Source organism: Mytilus californianus, unplaced genomic scaffold, assembly GCF_021869535.1.
Source record: "Mytilus californianus isolate M0D057914Y unplaced genomic scaffold, xbMytCali1.0.p SCAF_1, whole genome shotgun sequence".
In the NCBI taxonomy this organism is placed as follows: domain Eukaryota; kingdom Metazoa; phylum Mollusca; class Bivalvia; order Mytilida; family Mytilidae; genus Mytilus; species Mytilus californianus.
The window spans coordinates 81,495,206-81,517,165 of record NW_026262581.1 but is presented as its reverse complement, the minus strand read 5'-3'; the positions used below and the strand labels follow the sequence as shown (position 1 = coordinate 81,517,165).

The 21,960-nt window shown below is 33.1% G+C and overlaps 1 protein-coding gene and 1 long non-coding RNA gene across 2 annotated transcripts in view; one reads left to right on the top strand and one right to left on the bottom strand.

The window, feature by feature from the left end:
• Positions 1-21,960, bottom strand: part of LOC127724568 (receptor-type tyrosine-protein phosphatase T-like) — a 147,500-nt gene that overhangs the window by 53,668 nt on the left and 71,872 nt on the right. Inside the window, exons 7-9 of the mRNA XM_052231558.1 lie at positions 19,007-19,204; positions 13,331-13,465; positions 40-177 (exon numbers count right to left, since the gene is read on the bottom strand). Coding sequence (XP_052087518.1) covers positions 40-177; positions 13,331-13,465; positions 19,007-19,204 — 471 coding nt within the window. The remainder of the gene's footprint in view (positions 1-39; positions 178-13,330; positions 13,466-19,006; positions 19,205-21,960) is intronic.
• The window catches only part of LOC127724622 (uncharacterized), a 311,306-nt gene that overhangs the window by 240,938 nt on the left and 48,408 nt on the right, over positions 1-21,960 (top strand). The window lies entirely within an intron of this gene.

Below are 21,960 nucleotides of genomic sequence, written 5' to 3'. Positions count from 1 at the left end.
ATAAAATGAACAGATTGTTTCTTGGCAAAAGGAACACACTTTGGGAACAATTGAATCCTCGCCATCCAGCATTGCAACCACTGATACATTCACCTGTCACGTGATCACATTTTGGATTCCAACAGTTTGCTGAACATTTTTCAAAACAATCGTTTCCGTATGAACCAACAGGGCATTCTGTAAAAATAAAATTTACTAATAAAATAGAAATGCATATGATACACTTATAGGAAAAAGGATTCAACAAGTTCAATATATACAGTTGGAAAAATCGTCTTCACCATTTTTGATACTTCATTCATGTTTAGTTTTTAATGAACAATATCAGAAAAGAAACTTACAAAGTCAGTCGAATATTACTGCATAGAAAACGCAATATTTAACAATACGAACTCGGAGTGACACAAGGCGCTCCGGAAGTGTAAGAGCATACTGTTTCACTAGTTTCACTGTGTCTAAACTACCCCGGCAAAAAATGTTTGGACTCGATGCTATCTAATACCCTGTACGGTGACGGACTATCAACAGACAGAGAAAATGTAGGTTTCTGTTTATTTATTAGTTATTTTTATGATATCGAAGAATATGAATAAATATGTAACTATTTTCGACTGTGAGATGTAATATTTTCTCCAACCGTTTTGATTAACGGAGAAATAAGTGAAAATGCACGTCAAGATGATGAATTGAGTGAACCTTGCCTCGAATTTGTTTAATTTCTCGTTAAATTGTGCACATTGTACAAAAAGAAAGGTACGGAAAGAAAGATATTGGCATGGAGATTGCAAGACTAGTCACTTTGAGCTCCTCACTACTTGTATTTCTGTGCATGGAACGAAAGAAATGGGTCATGTCAAAATGGAAGGACCCGGTTTTGTCAATGTTGTTTACTACACAATGACCCGGTTTTGTCTTTGTATATGACCCGGTTTTGTTTTGTTATGAGACCACAAGTTTTTGAAAATCAACGTTAACACTGTTCTGAACATTGTCCGTCGAAAGAAATTCAATATATATGTTATTGTAAATCAAAACTGTCGTGTTTGAATCTATTTTAAACGAGAACTTTCAGAAAAAGATAGTACATATTTTTCGAATGCAAAACGTATACCATATTGCACTTATCTTCGAACTAAGTTTAAATGGAACATAAATACTTTATAGCATGTACTTACATTATTTCTTGTATAAAATTATGATATTTTTTTGTTTACTAAACTAGTATGTAATGATGTTAAAATAAAAAGATGTTGTATGATTGTGTTACCATATTAATTTATTTAAAGAATAAAGCTAGAATGTTTTACTATACTTTCACCTTTGTTAACAATATTTACTATCATTCATTCATTCATTCGTTCATTGACGGACAGTCAGAAAAAGACTTTAGTTTATACTATTCTACACAAATTAACCATGCATGCAACCCCGCCAAATTTTCTGGTACCATATATACTATGGTACTCATACCAATGCGAGTTTTCACTCTTGAGAACGTACATAACATAGCTGTGGAATTTTCAACTTTTAATGTCAAAACGCAAACAAAGGTAAAAATCGTAATTAATTCTTAAAAGGATATCGGCCAAGTCGACTTATTTGTAGATCTTGCCTTTTTGATCATTTTTGATATATGAATTTTCTCTCCATCTTTTATATATTTCAAGATAAAAAGCAAAAATAAAAAAGGCGAAACTTGTCATTTAAGGACAATAACTCCTTTAAGAATTCATGTGAGAGTTTTGATGTATATGGACAAAAGTTAGAGTTCATCATTTTGAATATATCTGTCCCTGTTGAATTTTCTCTATATATTGCGGTTTTCAAAATAATAGACAAAACTTGCATTTTCCCCTATGTTCTCTTTTAACCAAGTCGGCCATCTTGGTTGACAAGCGGGGTCATCGATCGCGATAACATTTTTAAACTAAATACCCCAATGATGATTGTCAAATCAAATCAAATAAAACCAAATGTTTTCAAAGTCATTAAAAAAATACAATATAGTAAAACATAAGCTCTTTAGACTCTTTATTGATTGATTGATTGATTGGTGTTTAACGCCACTTTCAACACTATTGTGTTATTTCGTGGCGGCCCGTTGTTATTGTTGGAGGAAGCCGGAGTGCCCGGAGAGAATAGGAAAACTGACAATCATAGTCAATTAAGATTGGAGTCGAGTGCACCTGCCCCGTGCGGGATTCGAACTCACAACTTCGGCGTTGACTGGCTAGTGATACAGTAGTTCGACTACTTAGACCACTCGGCCACCGAGGCCCCTTGTGGGTTATTGGTGAGAAAAGCTCACTTTCCTTTTGGGTCAGGTGAGCTAATGCCAACCATAAGGACTTGAACAAGTAGTGTTAACCTTGATCATAGCTATCAACCATTATCAGCGTGAAATTCTCTTGATAAAAAAACAGCCATTCATTTTGTTAGGAAATCGCTGAACTATGAAAATGAGGTCAAGGGCAATGGACATATGACAGATAGAAACTTCGTAACATAAAATATCTGTGTGCAAGGTATGGTGCAGTCAGGTCTTCTAATGTAACTTCTGAAATATGAAGTTATATATAAATAGTTCAAGCCACCACGAATTTGCATCTATTGGTCTTGCATTCCGACGGTACCAAAATATCAATGTGAATTTTTAGGATATTCTTAGAATAAACAATCGTACTTTCTTTTAATTTGACCTGTTGATACTATTTGTAATGCTTTTTTGTTATTTAATGTTAACATGGATCTTGTCTATATACCAGCTTTGATTATTTGGTATTTAATTACTACAAATTTTCACTTATTCGTACTATGAACATCAAAATTATTTCATTTTTCCTTAGATGCTGTTCTTGGACCTGTACAGGAAGTTTTATCTAGCACTAATTGTATATTTTTATTGTTAATATTCACCCCATATGTACCAAGTGTTAGATTAGTTTTATTGATATTAAAGAAATTTCTTGGTATTCCTAAACGGAAGATTTTATACACACAGAAGAAGAAGTATACTTAACAACAAAATTATTTTCATTTACCTGTGTATAATATGACGCAGGTTTCTTCAAAAGTGATGATTTTCTATAAATTGTTTGAAATTTAACAGTGATATCATACTTTAACTTTGTTTAAACCTGTTTATTTACTATTGACTTTAATTATTTATCCCTTGTAATTTTTTATTAACTGTGCATTTGCATTCAGGTGTCACAGGTCAAATTTATTCGTTCATTGTGTGTTAATTTACGTTTTTTGATTGAGTTAAGCCTTCCAATTGATATTTTATAGTGTGTTTTTCTATGTTGTGATGTTATACTATTGTTTCAGAAAAGGGAGAAGGTTTGGTACCATTAAAACGTTTATACCCGCTGCAAATGTTTGCACCTGTCCTAAGTCAGGAATCTGATTACAGTAGTTGTCGTCTGTTTATGTAGTTCATACGTGTTTCTCGTTTCTCGTTTTTATATAGATTAGACCGTTGGTTCTTCCGTTTGAATGGTTTTACACTAGTAATTTTTTGGGGCCCTTTATAGCTTGTTGTTCGGTGTGAGCCAATGCTCCTTGTTGAAGGCCGTACCTTGACCTATAATGGTTTACTTTTATAAATTGTAACTTGGATGGAGAGTTGTCTCATTGGCACTCATACCACATCTTCCTATATCTATATAAGATAATCCAACCCACATACATCCAATTTCGCGGGTGTCCCTATTTTCTTATTTCTTATAAAATTTTAAGATGGTATACGATTTAGTCATATAACTTCAGTGGCAGATCCAGGCCGCAGAGTATAGGTTAAATACCCCCACCCACCCCAACCATTGATGGCCCAAAAGATATTATTATATCAAGTTTTTCACGATTTTTTTGGGCATAAAATCGTCCTGAAAAATGTTCACTCGCTACGCTCGACGGTATATTATCTGTTGAAATTACGGCCACTTTGAAAAATCCAAAATCCGCCAATGTACGATAATCATCACACAATGGAGAGATAAAAGAACCGTTTATTTATAAAACTATCAATAAAATCATCATTATTGCATTTTCTGGATGGATTGAGACTATTATACTAATTTATACTCAGTATAATAGTTGCAAGTAGGGATAAAAAGATTTTTAACGCATGATTATTGTAATCCTTTACTCCGCATGTAAATTCATATTCTACGGAGATTCTGCATGCATACTAGTATACATTTGTCTTAATACTATCATGCCTTATAATGTATATTTAGTCTCAAGTTGATTTATTCTAAACGATCATCGGAAAGATTACACCCCTAGGTACAGTGGATTACTTATTAAGATAACCATCCTGTTGTGGAAGAAAATCCCATATCAAATTTGCGTGCTTCAATTTTCAAGACCGTATACTAAACTCCAAGTTTAAACACTTAAATTTACAAAATTCATATAAAAACGAATAGAGAGCTTAAACCGCAATTTGCGTGATAGCCTGATTCTTTGTATTTCGTAGTTGAAGTATTTTTTTAAAGACAAAGCAAAATTAAAATTATTATTGTTCCAATAAAGTAGGAATTCGAGTGTTTCATATTCGAATAAATAATAATTTGTCCATTGAAAGAAATTGCTTTCTAACGAGCCACCAAACTCCTTTTAAACGCTGAAGTTTAATTATGTTGTGCGATTATGCATTTTTTTATATAACAAAACCGGGTTCTGCTCTGTGAAATCTATGACGAAACCGGGTCGTACATGTTGACAAAACCGGGTCCTTTCATTTTGACATGACCCATTACATTCGTTCCATGCACAGAAATACAAGTAGTGAGGTGCTCAAAGTGACTAGTCTTGCAATCTCCATGTCAATATCTTTCTTTCCGTACCTTTTTTTTTTGTACAATGTGCACAATTTAACGAGAAATTAATCAAATTCGAGGCAAGGTTCACTCAATTCATCATTTTGACGTGCATTTTCACTTATTTCTCCGTTAATCTAGAACGGTTGGAGAAAATATTACATCTCACATTCGAAAATAGTTATATATGTATTTATTTTCTTCGATATCATAAAAATAACTAATAAATAACCAGAAACCTACATTTTCTCTGTCTGTTGATGGTCCGTCACCGTACCGGGTATTAGATAGCATTGAGTCCAAACATTTTTTGCCGGGGTAGTTTAGACACAGTGAGTTTAGTAGCTTCAGATCATCAAATAAATTAATCATAATCTACGATCTTATATAATAAAAACAGTCTGTTCAATGTGCTAAACTAAAAGTTTATCGGCTGTTTTTAGTGATAAAAAAGCGGAAGATGCACAACATATTCATTCGTAATCTGTATTCAACGTTATTTCCCTCCAAGTCATGTCATCTATATTTAAATGTTTCTATATCATTCAAAAATACTTGCATTGTTCACAGTGGTGTTCCACAGCGAGACTGTCGGGCATTTTTGACAGAATTTTAGGTTTTCTTTTCCCGATAAAGTCTTCAATTTGTTGATGCATGTATTACTCCACATATTTAGAGAGGTCGTCATCTAGCAAATAATTGCGTTTGTAACAGCGACTTGACCCGTCGAATTTGCAGTCAGGTATGAGTTTGTGAGCCATGTTGAAAGCTTCACCGTGAACGTGAGAAAATGAACAGCAATACAAGCGCTGTTTCTTTTACGTTTGCTTCTAACGTGTACACGTTCGTGTTGTGTCATGCATTGATACACCATACCCTTTCTGTTCCGTTGAATGAAACAAGTTACAAGTATTTACCATTGACATTTTGTATTGCCTCGATGATAAAATGTATAATAAATGTTAAAAACAAAACCATTTCAAGACTCTTTGGACTCCTTTTTGATTTTACATGAAATTTAAGATTGTTCATAACTCTCAATGGATTAATTTTTTGTAACCATAAAACGCATTGTTTTTATTATTGGGCTACTCGCACTCTTACCATCATGTTGAAAGCGTATCAAAAATTGAATAAAGGAAAATTAACAATCATTATTTACATTAAGTACCGAAACCAATGGTAGACCAACATTTCCTGTATTCGTTACCAACCAATAGTCAATGTTACGGGACTGAATAATTTTATCATTCTAAGCTTGTAAATTCCACATCTTGAAAAGTAAAAATACAAGGAAATAAATTGGTAAACATCAAAGAGACCGCAACCCAACTACAAAAAAATAAAACAACTAAAAGAAATTCAGCGTACAGCCTTCAACAATGATTAGGCGTCATTCCAAACTGTACACTGGCTACATATGTGCCAATCCTTGGGTTTAAATGTTTCCCTATTAGTTCATCGAATGATATATCGAACTTAAATGCACGTATTATCTCTGATGAATTCGAATTTCAAGGTCCTTTTTCGATTAAAAGGGTTATTTAATCGGCAGTTTTTTTTTATTTGTCCTTTTATTGAATGTTGTTCACCATTGTCATTATTTTTACTCATTAACTTGGGCCGACTTAGTATTGGTAAACGATTGATTTAAAGATTATTTGTGTCGCTTCCCACAATTGTAAGGAATATATATATATATATAAGTGCCTATAAATAGCAGCACATGACATACAAATCTATGGGAGTGTGGATTAATCAGTACAGAGATTAATTCAATTACACAAATAAAATTATAGATTGCCTAACAATGTAATTTTAACACGCTATTTAGTATGTAAATATAAGAATGTTTAAAATATTTACAAAATGATGAAAATAAACGCAATATTTCGCTAGACTAGGTGAAATCGGATGTAGATGATAAGAAACTTTTGCAGCTCAATGTATATGTTGCACTTGAATTTAGCTGCCTTGAAAATAATACATAATTTGGATGAAGTTCAAGATTTTTACAAAATTGGTAGTTGAAGTTAGCAACGTCCATTGGCCAATATTACAGGATAAAAAGGACGATGCTGTGTACTAAATTATTCTTTATCTTTCCTGTATCTTTTCTCATCTTTTTCGTTAAGACCATCAGGTTCTAAAGTGTGGAGTTGGTGGATCCAAAAATTTTCTCTTCTCCTTCTCGCCGTGGTGTCCCACTCGGTGTTGACTTCTATGATTTGGAAGGTAACATTATCAAAAGAATGTTTCGTTGAACGAAGATGTCTTGTGAGAGGACAGTTTTTGTTGGTTTTGTACCATGAACGATGGTTATTGAGCCGAATATTAAATTTGTCCATTGTTTCTCCCACATACTGAATGCCACATGTGTCACATATTAATATATAAATTGAGTTCTCCGTTTTACAGTTGGAATTTGAGTAGATGGTATAATTTTGTTTAGTAACGGAGCTGATGAAAGAACTGCTTGTACTGGCAGCTTTACAACACAAGCAGTTCCTTCGACCACATTGTTTGTAGCAACCGGGAGATTGAGTAGGCTGCTTTGCTAATACAGATGTCACTAATTTGTCACGGATGTTTTTAGGTCTTCTGAAGGCCATGACTGGTGGTGAGGAAAATACTTTTTTAAGATTTGAATCATTTTCTATAATTTTCCAATGCTTCTGAACAATGGAAGATACATTTTTAAAATCAGGATGGTAAGTGAGTACAAGGGGTGTTCTGTTAGCTGCTTTATTCTTATCTTTGTACTCTAGAAGTTCTTGGCGACTAGTTTTGTTTGCTCTTTCGAAAGCGCTATCAATGATGTTGTTATTGTATCCTCGAAAAACTAGATGTTTACGTAGTTGTCCAAGTCTAGCATTTTGCGTATTTTCAGTAGAGCATATTCTCTTGATTCGCAATGCCTGGCTGAATGGGATGCCACGGGAGCAGTGTTTAGGATGGCAACTTTTAGGAGAAAGGAATTGATGTTTGTCCGTTTGTTTGGTATGAAGGTCCGTTATAATGATTCCGTTCTTGATGTAACTCGTAGTGTCGAGGAAGTTTATTTTCTCCATAGATGATTCATATGTAAATTTTATTGAATGGTGGAAAGAGTTACAGTGTCCTAGAAATTCATTAAGATGTTCTTGTGAATCTGTCCATTTGAAATCAATATCATCAATGAATCGGAACCATGATAAGGGCTGGTATGGAGCACTAGCCAAGAGGCGTTTTTCAAGTTGGCCCATAAATATGTTGGCATATGACGGGGCCATTTTTGTGCCCATACTAGTACCGTCTATCTGGAGATAATGTTTTTCATTGAAAGAGAAGTTGTTGTTCTCTAGCACTAGTTTCAGAAGTGTAACAAGGCACTCAGTTGGAGGATTTTTTTCACTACGAGTGTTCCATACCTCTTCACACGCTGCTATTCCTTCGTCTTGTGGAATGTTGGTATATAGAGAAGACACGTCCATGGATGCAAGTATAGTATTGCTTGGTAGAGGATAGAGGCTTTCCATTTTCTTTAGATAATCAGTCGTATCTTGGATGTAAGAGGGTAGTTCTTTCACATGAGGTCTTAGATGATGGTCTAAAAATTCTGATATCTTTTCAGTAGGATGACTATTTGCTGAAACAATTGGTCGACCTGGATTGCCCGTTTTATGTATTTTAGGCAACATATAGAATCTTCCGGCCTTTGCTTCGTTCTCAAAAGGTCGGAGATAATCAAAGGTGTCATTGTCTATATGCTTTTTGTCGAACATCTCTTGAAGGATGGTGTTGATCTTTCGAATATTATTTAGTGTTGGATCTGTGGTTAATTGTTTATAAAAAATGGAGTTTGAAAGTTGGCGATTTCCCTCTGCTATGTAATCTGTTTTATTCATGACAACCACAGCGCCCCCTTTGTCAGCAGGTTTTATTACGATATCCTCTTGATCTTTTAACGCTTTCAAAGCAATGCTTTCTGACTTGGATAAATTATAATTTCTTGTATTTGTTATACAGGACTTTATATCAGACCTCACGTAGTTAATGAATGACTCCAAGTTATCATTTTTACTCTTAGGTGGTTTCCATGAACTTTTTTTCTTAAATTTTGGGATGGGCGTGATTTTAAAAATGTGTCTTCCATTGTTCAGAAGCATTGGAAAATTATAGAAAATGATTCAAATCTTAAAAAAGTATTTTCCTCACCACCAGTCATGGCCTTTAGAAGACCTAAAAACATCCGTGACAAATTAGTGACATCTGTATTAGCAAAGCAGCCTACTCAATCTCCCGGTTGCTACAAACAATGTGGTCGAAGGAACTGCTTGTGTTGTAAAGCTGCCAGTACAAGCAGTTCTTTCATCAGCTCCGTTACTAAACAAAATTATACCATCTACTCAAATTCCAACTGTAAAACGGAGAACTCAATTTATATATTAACATGTGACACATGTGGCATTCAGTATGTGGGAGAAACAATGGACAAATTTAATATTCGGCTCAATAACCATCGTTCATGGTACAAAACCAACAAAAACTGTCCTCTCACAAGACATCTTCGTTCAACGAAACATTCTTTTGATAATGTTACCTTCCAAATCATAGAAGTCAACACCGAGTGGGACACCACGGCGAGAAGGAGAAGAGAAAATTTTGGGATCCACCAACTCCACACTTTAGAACCTGATGGTCTTAACGAAAAAGATGAGAAAAGATACAGGAAAGATAAAGAATAATTTAGTACACAGCATCGTCCTTTTTATCCTGTAATATTGGCCAATGGACGATGCTAACTTCAACTACCAATTTTGTAAAAATCTTGAACTTCATCCAAATTATGTATTATTTTCAAGGCAGCTAAATTCAAGTGCAACATATACATTGAGCTGCAAAAGTTTCTTATCGTCTACATCCGATTTCACCTGGATAGATGCACGCTTGATAAAGCTAGTTAGTCTAGCGAAATATTGCGTTTATTTTCATCATTTTGTAAATATTTTAAACATTCTTATATTTACATACTAAATAGTGTGTTAAAATTACATTGTTAGGCAATCTATAATTTTATTTGTGTAATTGAATTAATCTCTGTACTGATTAATCCACACTCCCATAGATTTGTATGTCATGTGCTGCTATTTATAGGCACTTATATTATTATCTTCAGTAGCACGCATTTCACAAATGTTTGTGTAATCCATTCAAATCTATCGCTATCTTTACAACATGGATAGCGCACTGCATTTCAAGAAATTAAGATCTTTAACTAAAAAGAAACTACAAACTGAACATCATTTATCAAACTTAAAAAAATATATTCAAAGTAGAACTGTACCAAAAGGTTTAAACATCAAAGTGAGTCCCCAGGCACCGGGACATAAATCCAAAAGATTCATGAGCCGTTGGAATGAAATTCTGTTTAACTGTTCAATCCAGCTACTTCAACTGTTACTTTCTTTTACAACCACAAATTACAAACAAATTGTAAATGAAATATCAGATATCATCAACAATAGTAACATTTCACGTGACGATTTACCAATAATTAAACGTCGCCTCGCAGATATTGAAAAAATTGAACTATCCAAACATAAAGAAAAACAAAGGAATAAATTTCAAAGAGATAAAATTCACACTGTCTATTTAAATCAGGATATGAATGATATCAATACAACAAACCATAAGGTCCCTAGAAAAAGAAAATTCAAAAGACGGAAACAAAAAACTGAAAGCATTGTTGTAAATTTGTCATCTAAAGAACTTACACGTGCTGAAGAATCTCTTTTAAGTAAAGGTTTAAACTTCTGTCCTATCCCATCAAATGTAAATAACTTTCAGCTAGACGAGGACTTAGACCAATTCGCTAGACGTTTACGCTTGAAAGATTTTTTCTACAATAGGGGCAAGAAAAACCTGGAAGAAGCTGGATTAACAGATTCAGATACTGACATCAATGAAGAAGTCACGCCCATCCCAAAATTTAAGAAAAAAAGTTCATTGAAACCACCTAAGAGTAAAAATGATAACTTGGAGTCATTCATTAACTACGTGAGGTCTGATATAAAGTCCTGTATAACAAATACAAGAAATTATAATTTATCCAAGTCAGAAAGCATTGCTTTGAAAGCGTTAAAAGATCAAGAGGATATCGTAATAAAACCTGCTGACAAAGGGGGCGCTGTGGTTGTCATGAATAAAACAGATTACATAGCAGAGGGAAATCGCCAACTTTCAAACTCCATTTTTTATAAACAATTAACCACAGATTCAACACTAAATAATATTCGAAAGATCAACACCATCCTTCAACAGATGTTCGACAAAAAGCATATAGACAATGACACCTTTGATTATCTCCGACCTCTTGAGAACGAAGCAAAGGCCGGAAGATTCTATATGTTGCCTAAAATACATAAAACGGGCAATCCAGGTCGACCAATTGTTTCAGCAAATAGTCATCCTACTGAAACGATATCAGAATTTTTAGACCATCATCTAAGACCTCGTGTGAAAGAACTACCCTCTTACATCCAAGATACGACTGATTATCTAAAGAAAATGGAAAGCCTCAATCCTCTACCAAGCAGTACTATACTTGCATCCATGGACGTGTCTTCTTTATATACCAACATTCCACAAGACGAAGGAATAGCAGCGTGTGAAGAGGTATGGAACACTCGTAGTGAAAAAAATCCTCCAACTGAGTGCCTTGTTACACTTCTGAAACTAGTGCTAGAGAACAACAACTTATCTTTCAATGAAAAACATTATCTCCAGATAGACGGTACTAGTATGGGCACAAAAATGGCCCCGTCATATGCCAACATATTTATGGGCCAACTTGAAAAACGCCTCTTGGCTAGTGCTCCATACCAGCCCTTATCATGGTTCCGATTCATTGACGATATTGATTTCAAATGGACAGATTCACAAGAACATCTTAATGAATTTCTACGATACTGTAACTCTTTCCACCATTCAATAAAATTTACATATGAATCATCTATGGAGAAAATAAACTTCCTCGACACTACGAGTTACATCAAGAACGGAACCATTATAACGGACCTTCATACCAAACAAACGGACAAACATCAATTCCTTTCTCCTAAAAGTTGCCATCCTAAACACTGCTCCCGTGGCATCCCATTCAGCCAGGCATTGCGAATCAAGAGAATATGCTCTACTGAAAATACGCAAAATGCTAGACTTGGACAACTACGTAAACATCTAGTTTTTCGAGGATACAATAACAACATCATTGATAGGCTTTCGAAAGAGCAAACAAAACTAGTCGCCAAGAACTTCTAGAGTACAAAGATAAGAATAAAGCAGCTAACAGAACACCCCTTGTACTCACTTACCATCCTGATTTTAAAAATGTGTCTCCCATTGTTCAGAAGCATTGGAAAATTATAGAAAATGATTCAAATCTTAAAAAAGTATTTTCCTCACCACCAGTCATGGCCTTCAGAAGACCTAAAACATCCGTGACAAATTAGTGACATCTGTATTAGCAAAGCAGCCTACTCAATCTCCCGGTTGCTACAAACAATGTGGTCGAAGGAACTGCTTGTGTTGTAAAGCTGCCAGTACAAGCAGTTCTTTCATCAGCTCCGTTACTAAACAAAATTATACCATCTACTCAAATTCCAACTGTAAAACGGAGAACTCAATTTATATATTAACATGTGACACATGTGGCATTCAGTATGTGGGAGAAACAATGGACAAATTTAATATTCGGCTCAATAACCATCGTTCATGGTACAAAACCAACAAAAACTGTCCTCTCACAAGACATCTTCGTTCAACGAAACATTCTTTTGATAATGTTACCTTCCAAATCATAGAAGTCAACACCGAGTGGGACACCACGGCGAGAAGGAGAAGAGAAAATTTTTGGATCCACCAACTCCACACTTTAGAACCTGATGGTCTTAACGAAAAAGATGAGAAAAGATACAGGAAAGATAAAGAATATTTAGTACACAGCATCGTCCTTTTTATCCTGTAATATTGGCCAATGGACGATGCTAACTTCAACTACCAATTTTGTAAAAATCTTGAACTTCATCCAAATTATGTATTATTTTCAAGGCAGCTAAATTCAAGTGCAACATATACATTGAGCTGCAAAAGTTTCTTATCGTCTACATCCGATTTCACCTGGATAGATGCACGCTTGATAAAGCTAGTTAGTCTAGCGAAATATTGCGTTTATTTTCATCATTTTGTAAATATTTAAAACATTCTTATATTTACATACTAAATAGTGTGTTAAAATTACATTGTTAGGCAATCTATATATATATATATATATATATATATATACATATATTGTTGAAGGCCGTATATGGTGACCTATAGTTGTTAATTTCTGTGTCATTTGGTCTCTTGTGGAGAGTTGTCTCATTTGCACTCATTCCACATCTTCTTTTTTATACATATATAATCTGTTTTGATCAAAACGATAAAAAATGTATGATTAATACAAACAACTAGGTTTTCACCTTGTTCACATGTAGTCCCAGTCCACCCATTTAAACAACCAAATATACAATGCCCGACATCAAGGTCACATGGGCCATTACAATTTTGTGGGCACGTTGTATTACACAAAGGCCCATAGTGTGTAGGAGGACAACCTAAAAAGTAAGAATACATGTACAATCAAAACAATTATGTTATCAAATCAACTTCTCAATTTATACAACATCTTAATAGCTTCTTTATTAGCTATTTATTATCTACTTAATCCGTATAAAAAGTTGAACTTTTTGTGTTTAATGATCATGAATTATTCAGAAAACTTTAAAGCTAACCAGACAGAGCGTGCTGAAATGCGAACAGATTAAGTAATTTTCAAAAATTCCACGAAGTAATCAAAATAACTCTTTTAACGCGTACACAAATTTGCTCTCATAGTTGTTCGGTTGTATAAATGACATTGCGTGTATTTCATTGATAAATTGTTTTGATGGACATGGAAAATGTGAAAAGTTATATATATAGCACGCCTTTCACGAATTAACGTATTCAATTCACGAAAAGCGCAGTTTTGAGTGGATTAAATATGTTAATGTGTAAGGCGTGTCTATATATGATTTGTAACATTAATGGGCTATGACACATGTCAAAGGTTAAATGCTGACCAATAAAACTTTACTGTACTTTTCAATATGTCAATCAATGGCGTGATACTGTATTTGATTTTCAGAAAATGTACACACGCAGCAGATGACAATTGGATTTGTATATTCAGATACAGGTACATTTATATGGATTCATACTCGATAGCCATTTATGTGTTATTGAATAGTTTTTTTCTCCCCGAAAATTCTTGAAGGGTGGGGGTAGATGGACAATTTTATTCGATGTTTATTTGCCTTCAAACCCGAAAGGGACGTGTAGTTTCAAAGGAGTTTTAACGTTGTATTAAGAAGGAAATATTTTCCAATACCAATATATGAAATTCATTAATACTGTTTTTCCATTCCAAACAACTATACAAAGATCGATTAATTGATTTGAAATATTGTTGATTGCGAGTAAGGTCCAAGGACAAATATTTGAAGCATGATCAATTCACGGAGATAGACCTTTATAAAATGGAGAAAATTACTAAACATCCAGTGACATATATTTTTTTATGATATTAATAATTTCGACAAGATAAAACAGGAATCAAACTAAAATAACAGTAGGAAAATGTATAGTCATTTCTATTACATTTTGTTTCATTTTTCCATTATTTACTTCTCGAAGGAGGCGGAGTCGGACTGTGCATTAACAACTTCAGAGATGGAAGTAAGAACACTGGTTTAAGCCCCTCCCATTTTTTGCTATTCCAACGAGATGCGGTCAACGGCGGGATTGCAGAGTGCAATAACTTAAAAATCATTCAGTTAACGCACTCCTCTAAAAATAACCGAAGTTAACTCACTTGAAGATCAAAAGAAAAATTACCATTCATGTTACAATGATTCATTATTACGTGGCGTCATTGTCAATATTTTTGAGTACCACGTCCTGTGTGCGATCTAAAATATGTTAAGCAGTAGGATCTACTGAATAATGTAAAAATTGCCAATAATATTGAGGTTGATGTGTTCGTGTTAAAAACACTTCTGATTATGAAAAACAAGTTTTAAATGAAAACAAAACTTTTAAAAAGAGAGGACATGTTTTTAATATATATGAAAAATAAAAAGTGGTTGGAAAAGTAAATTGTCTTACCTCCCATGCATTTGTAGGAGTATCATTGGTTAAGCGAACGCGTGGAGACCGTGCATATGTAATATGGGGTTAGTTGGCGTGTTTTATTTTAATATTCGGTTAGTTGTGGTGTTACGTCCCATTATAAAAACAACACGTCGTTGAGGAAACATCAGAAACGTTTCCGCCGGGAAACAGATGAAGAAATTGATAATGACGATTGAGAATAAATGCAGAAAACACATTAAAAGCTAATAAAATGTTATTGTTGACAGTTGTTTTTTTAATAGACCAATGGAAGTAGGTTCTTAATATTGAAGACTTGGTCATTTTGATAGGCCACTAGTCTAATTGCCACATGTTAAGATAGTCGGTAAGATAAATTCGTTACAAAGTGTGCTAGTGACCTTATACGATATATTTGTCTAGGTTAGTCTATGAAAAGGTATATACTATGAAATTTAGAGCGAGAGGCTTGCCCCGGGCTCTTAATTACATAGTATATACCTTTTCATAGACTATCCAATTAAGCACATATTTACAACTCGAGTGACCTTTTAATTGATCTATTGATAGTTTATTTTGGCTCACTACTTGTATCACAGGTGTTTGTACAACGGAGCTCATTAACGAAGTTGTAAATCTACTCACTAGTATCATTGTAAAATATGTGATTTCAAAAGGCCCTTGACTCCAGAATGAATTAAAATATGGTAGCTGCTGGTGTAAGTATGTTTATTGGTATAAAGCGGAGTTTTATTATACTATACTATGTTTACTGTACTTCCTTACATGGTAAGATGACAAAATAAATTGACCAAAAGCAGGCAATAATTAAACTGCAGTGGAAGCTTTACATGTCTTGAAAACATTTTTAGGTTTTTCAATTCATGACATCGTCCTAAACATGCATGAAATATTTGCCACTGGACATTAAGCAACCAATAATCAATCAATCAATCAATTCATGACGAAGTAGATCAAGTTGCCTTAATTTCCTTTCACAGGGTTTCATAGTACATACTTTTTTGTGTACGAAGTAATTGCATGGATGATAAATTATCATAATTTTAAGATGGCGTTGTACTCTAATCAAGGTATAAAGAACCATATTTGTTACTCTTTATTTAAATGAAAGAAACTTGCAATCGTCAAAAACATTTTTTAGATCCAAAGATTTTAATAGCAGGATATTTAAAAATCAATGTGAAAACTATATTACCAACTATTTAATTTAATTTGGAACGCATCATTTTATTTCAAAATAGCCAGTGGCAATTTTTGTTTTAATATCGTGATTACGATACAATGAAATCTTACCCTTGTGGTCATTCATGCGTAGTAACTTAGTACACGGAAAAAGTATGTACTATGAAAATTAGAAGGCAAATTCTAGCAATTTGATTGGACGAGAAGTTGTAAGTGTGTGCTAAGGGGAAGTATATTCCATATGAGGAGAGAGCGAAGCTCAGCCAATATGGAATTTACTGACCCCATATATATCGTATTAGGTCCCTAGCACACTGTGTAACTAATAATATTTATTTGTGGTAAGTATTTTTAAAATCATATTTCAGTCAAGCTGGAGTAAAGGATACATTTGATTGGTCACATGCTTAAAATACCCATTTAATTGCAATATTTTTAATCTAAGTTTTAAGACGATTTGGGACCCATTCGGTAAAAGAAAGAAGGAATAAATGAAGGGCGTTTTAATTAAAAAGGGAATCAAAAAGAATATTGATCTTACCTTCTGATTGCAAAATATTTTTAAAGTAATGTAGTCCAAATTAGGCAAATGACCGAAATAAGATCGGTTTTTAGAAGGATGAAGTATTCAATGACAAATAAGATCGTCAAACTGATGATATTTTGTACCGAATTCAGGTTTATATAGCACAGAATTAGCAAGTTAAAAAAAAGGACGCTATCACTTTAATACTATATGAAATTTTATTAAAGATTAGAGGTTTTGACGTAATTGAGAAAGTCTTGAATAGAATAGCGTTGTTTGTACACAGTGACATCGTAAAATAACCAGTCGTGAGTTACAATGCAAACCTTTGTTGGCGAGGGAGCAGGCACACGAACATAAGAGCTTTCCACTGAGTTAAACGGTAGATATTGTTACGATATCTATACATATTTAAACTGATTATCTGTTGATCTTTCTAATTCTGATAATTCTTGTATCCCTTAAATATTTTTACGCTTAGTTGCTCTATCGAAAGTCGGCTTGATAAGTCCTACTTCCACATTTTAATGCCGCGGATAAGTTCTGCTTTTAGATTGTGATGTCGCTGATCACTCTTGCTTCCGATTGAAAACTGTACTATTCAGTTCCTATACGGTTTCAGTTAATTTGATTGATTGAATTCGTTAAATGAATGTCCGATGAGACATAACATAACAAATTACTAATAAGTAGGTTCTACAATTTAAGTGGACGTGGATGAAGAGTAAGAATTTCGAATAATTGTGTTTTGAATAGAGGGGGAACCTTTGCTTCATATATGCCACCTATGGTTTATGAGGAATAATTGCCATAGTTATTTAACGTGCTTTTTCATTTACCTAAACACTTTAGCAGAAATATATCCAACATAGGGATGGCATAACCCTCAAACACATAAAAGTACAACCCTCACTGTCGCGTTTTAATTTTTGTAGAAGCAATTTCAGGAGCATCGTTTTCTCGGCCCGAAACAAAATAATAAATGTCATTTGTGTTATATTTCTTAACATATGACATGCATAACTAAATTTTAAATATATGTTAGACTTTTGTCTGCAATCTAGCCAAAACTTTATGTAGAGGTTAAAAAAAATAGTAAGGTTTCTTGAACGTTTCAATTTTATGTCCGAATTTCCTTTTCGCAGATGGATATAAACCATTGATATTGTTAAGGTTTATATAATAAATTGTAAAGCTTAAGGATGTATTCTTCTGACGTTTCAGTCTCGTTGAAATCTCGTTCTTGAATTATTTCCAAAACATGTGATAGAAGTGGAAAATATCAATGAATTTAAAAAATATTATAATCAAACTTAACTCTGTGGAAAAATTGTGTATTTACAAAAGTAGTTTTTGAGTAATAAAATTTTCAAATTTTATAACCAGTCAAGTGTCAAAATGTTGAGAAAATGGGTGAGGGGTACAAGAAATGATTTTACCAGATACATGTTCATCCCATATCAATTTTTTCTTTTCAAATTTCTTAGATATGTATTTTTTCAATCATTTATAACAAAGAAGTTGAAATAATATGCTTTTTGTTCTAAAAAAAGAGAAAAATCCCAAATTGACAAAATTGACAACATGGTAAATTTGTCACGACAAAGCAACAAAATTTTATAAAACTTTCTTATATTAACACCTACCCATAGTTTTTTTAAGTTAAATTTATTCAGATTGGTCCACTGCATCTTTAGTGAAAGTATGAAAAATGTTTAAATGTGAAACTGTGATTTTTTTCATGATAATAGCCCAAAAAATGGGTAAAAATTTATGAAAAATGGGGAAATCATCAAAATTGGGTACTTTCAAATGGCTGTAGCGAAAAAAGAAGTGCACCACCATATTATTTTTTCTTCACCAATTATTTTTTTACAGTCATATAAACCCAAAAATCAGGTTAAGAAAAAAAGTTTAATTCTAAACATTTTTGGCTTCTCAGAGGTGTACATCCTTAATTCAATCTTGTTACCTGTTGTACATGTAATAAGTAAGTCAATATTAATGAGTTTCTGAGCTACCATATTTAAACCAGTGCCTCAGCTGCCTTACCAGCTACGCTACCAGTAATAAATAGTTTGCAACTCAATACCAGGGTTAACAGATTTTAGAATGTACCAGTAATATAGACACCAGTGTGTTAATCTGTATAAATACTTTTATCTATGGGACACACCCACCCGTCCCGTACAGTCATTTCAAATCTTTGTGTTATGCCCTTCTAAAAAGCACTCACCGATTATCCCAATTTCACATAGTTCAAGTTCAGTAAATGGAATCTGAACTGGAGGTACGTAAGTTAGGAATTTAAAAACGGCTTCAAAGTTGATCTCTGTAGGCAAAAATGTCCCATTGTATAAAACAGTTCCACTATTCATTGCATTGCTTTCATTTGAAGCATAAAAAGTATGATGATCCTCTTTTGTTGTACCATCTAAAACAATAACAATAAATGTTTCAGTTCGGACTAACAATACATATTAATTGATATTTGAGATAAATGTAGTTTGATTGGCAATAAAAAGCAGCTTCCCGTTTGAATGCATTTATAAGTAACACAGCAAAACGACACCCAAATTGATAACAGTCAATATCTATACCACACAAAGTCATAACAACTTTGTGTAGAAAGAAATGATCAGCAGAAAAAAAAAGAACATACATATAGAGAAAAAAAAATACAGAAAAGAAAGGCAACATCATAGACACAAATATTCATAACAACCCACAAGAAAAAAAAACTCTTTTAAACAAGGAGTGAAGAACTTAATGTAAATAGTCGTTCACATCAAGTAGAATTTTAAAAGAAAGACAAACAATGTTCGTATGAACTAAAAGATATATATTTCAAATGAATGTCTGCGTAAATAGTGCTACATAAAGATGATAAGTCTCCATGGAATAACATAAATGGTACAAATTTTAATACACCAGTTGCACATTTTGACAATTAATGCACCTTGAGTGATGCGAGAGGTTAAATATTTGATATTCAAAACATTAAAGAGTTAATAAAACCATAGATATTATACAAAGTATTTTAATCATTGCATTTTGATCAATTTTGGTTGCTTAACGACTTTATCTGTAGATTTATAGGTTTAAAAGCGAGGAGGTAGATACCAAAGGGATATTCAAGTTTATAAGTCTACGACAAACTGACAACAACGCTAAGAAGCAGACTTACTATAGCACCTTTTCCTTACGAATAATGAGATGGACCTGACAGATGTTAAGATATTAATAATTGTTTAAATAATTATGTAATAGGACTTTATTAATAGAATTATGTGCATAACAGTGTAGCCGAGACCATTGATTGGCGCGCTAAAATATCCCATTGACTGGGTCAGATTAGGTGAACGTTCGTCTGTAACGCCCACTATCACGACGTATTTATTATAGACAATTAAACTGTGGGGTCACCAAAGGGTCTCAACGCCTAAATAAAATAATTCGAAAAACTAATCAGGAATAACCTTTGTGTTTTGATTTATATTGAATACTTAAACGTTCTTTACTTTTGTTTTTGTTATGTTTTGATACTCAATTTTTATGATATCGCACGTTCTTTCAGCAAAAAAGGATTTAACTGGCTTTAAAAGTTACAATGCTTGTGTTGATTATGTTATAGATAATGCATATTTTAAGGTTTTTCTTGTCGTAGAACACACCGAGGGGTGTCAGGATTGATCAAATGAAAGACCGACCGTAGGGAGGTCTTTCTTTGGGCAATCCTGACACCCCGAGGTTTTTTCTACGACAAGAAAAACCTTAAAATATGCATTATCTGACTTATATACCGTAAAAAATATTAATTTTTATAAAGATTTGCAAAATTTAGCATCATATTTTACCGACCACACTAAAGTGGGATATTCCTTTCTAATGCGTTCAGGTTTTAATACGCCCTACGTATATGTGAGAGAATGATAATCCCTTTCTTCATGATTAAGTACGAGCGTTAGCGAGTACTTATCATGAAGTAAGGGATTATCATTCTCTTACAAACTTAGAATATTGTAAAGTGCTCAAGGCTCAAATGATCTCTTGATTGGTTTTACTCAGAATTAGTTTCATTGTCAGTGCAATGTTTATAATTTATGCATGACTTCCTTTTTAGGCATTTCATTTATGGATTAGTTTTAGTGATGTCAGGACTTTCTTATAATTTGGGAGTATTAAATAAAAATGCATTTTAGACATTAGGTGACACAACAATACAAAGAAAAAGGTAGGAATTGTATATGTTTCCTGATTGTGAGTATGAATGTAAATCATGTAATATTTTAGTGAGGAATTATCCTTTTTTTATTTACAGTTTAAATCAACAAATACATTTGAGTTACAACTAATTTTATTTCACAGCCAATATTTTGGTCCGGCTTTTTAAATCAAATACTATTTCATTATGTCAGGGGAATGTTCAAATAAAATGATTTTAAAAGATTTAAATATATTCAAAAATTAAATTCCTGTTTTATTTTATTTTATTGGAACATTGGAAATAACTCTTTTTTCCCAACCGCTGGTCCAGTAATCAGAGTTTTGGAAAGCTAAAGATTTTGGTTGTTTTTGATTTTAAAACTTTTTTTTTGTATTGCTTTGATATTGTTTAATTTTTTAGTAATTTGAAGTTATTAATATTTTCATAATTAATTAAAGCTACCAATTTTACTGCACCAGTAAACTTCAACTTATTTTGATTTTTTTGTTTGTTTCACAATTCAACAATCACTGTGTGATAAATCCTTTCAATCTGATAAATGTGCTTCAGGGCAGTTGTTACTATTTTATAGAAACTCTTTGTTTTGAACTGTAAATAGACCCAAACAATAGGATAATCCTTTACTAAGAACATGATTTACATTCATTCTTCACAATTAAAAGACATCAAATCATACAATTTCATTGGTCGAGAGCACTTTGCTATATTCTAAAGCTTATTTAGAATGTGAAATAAAACTCACTAATTAATCTAGATATAAACCTTAGTAATTATTATCCATACACAATACAAATATTACTGTAACTGCATGAAGTAAGACACAAATGAATTGTTACCATCCGATAACGGTGTATGAAAAATACAAGACACTTTGTAAGTAATTTATTGTACAAACTTAGTTTATTGAAAAAAAGGGGCGGGGCTATGTTGTTGTTTTTTTTCTACTTGTAATTTGTAAGTGT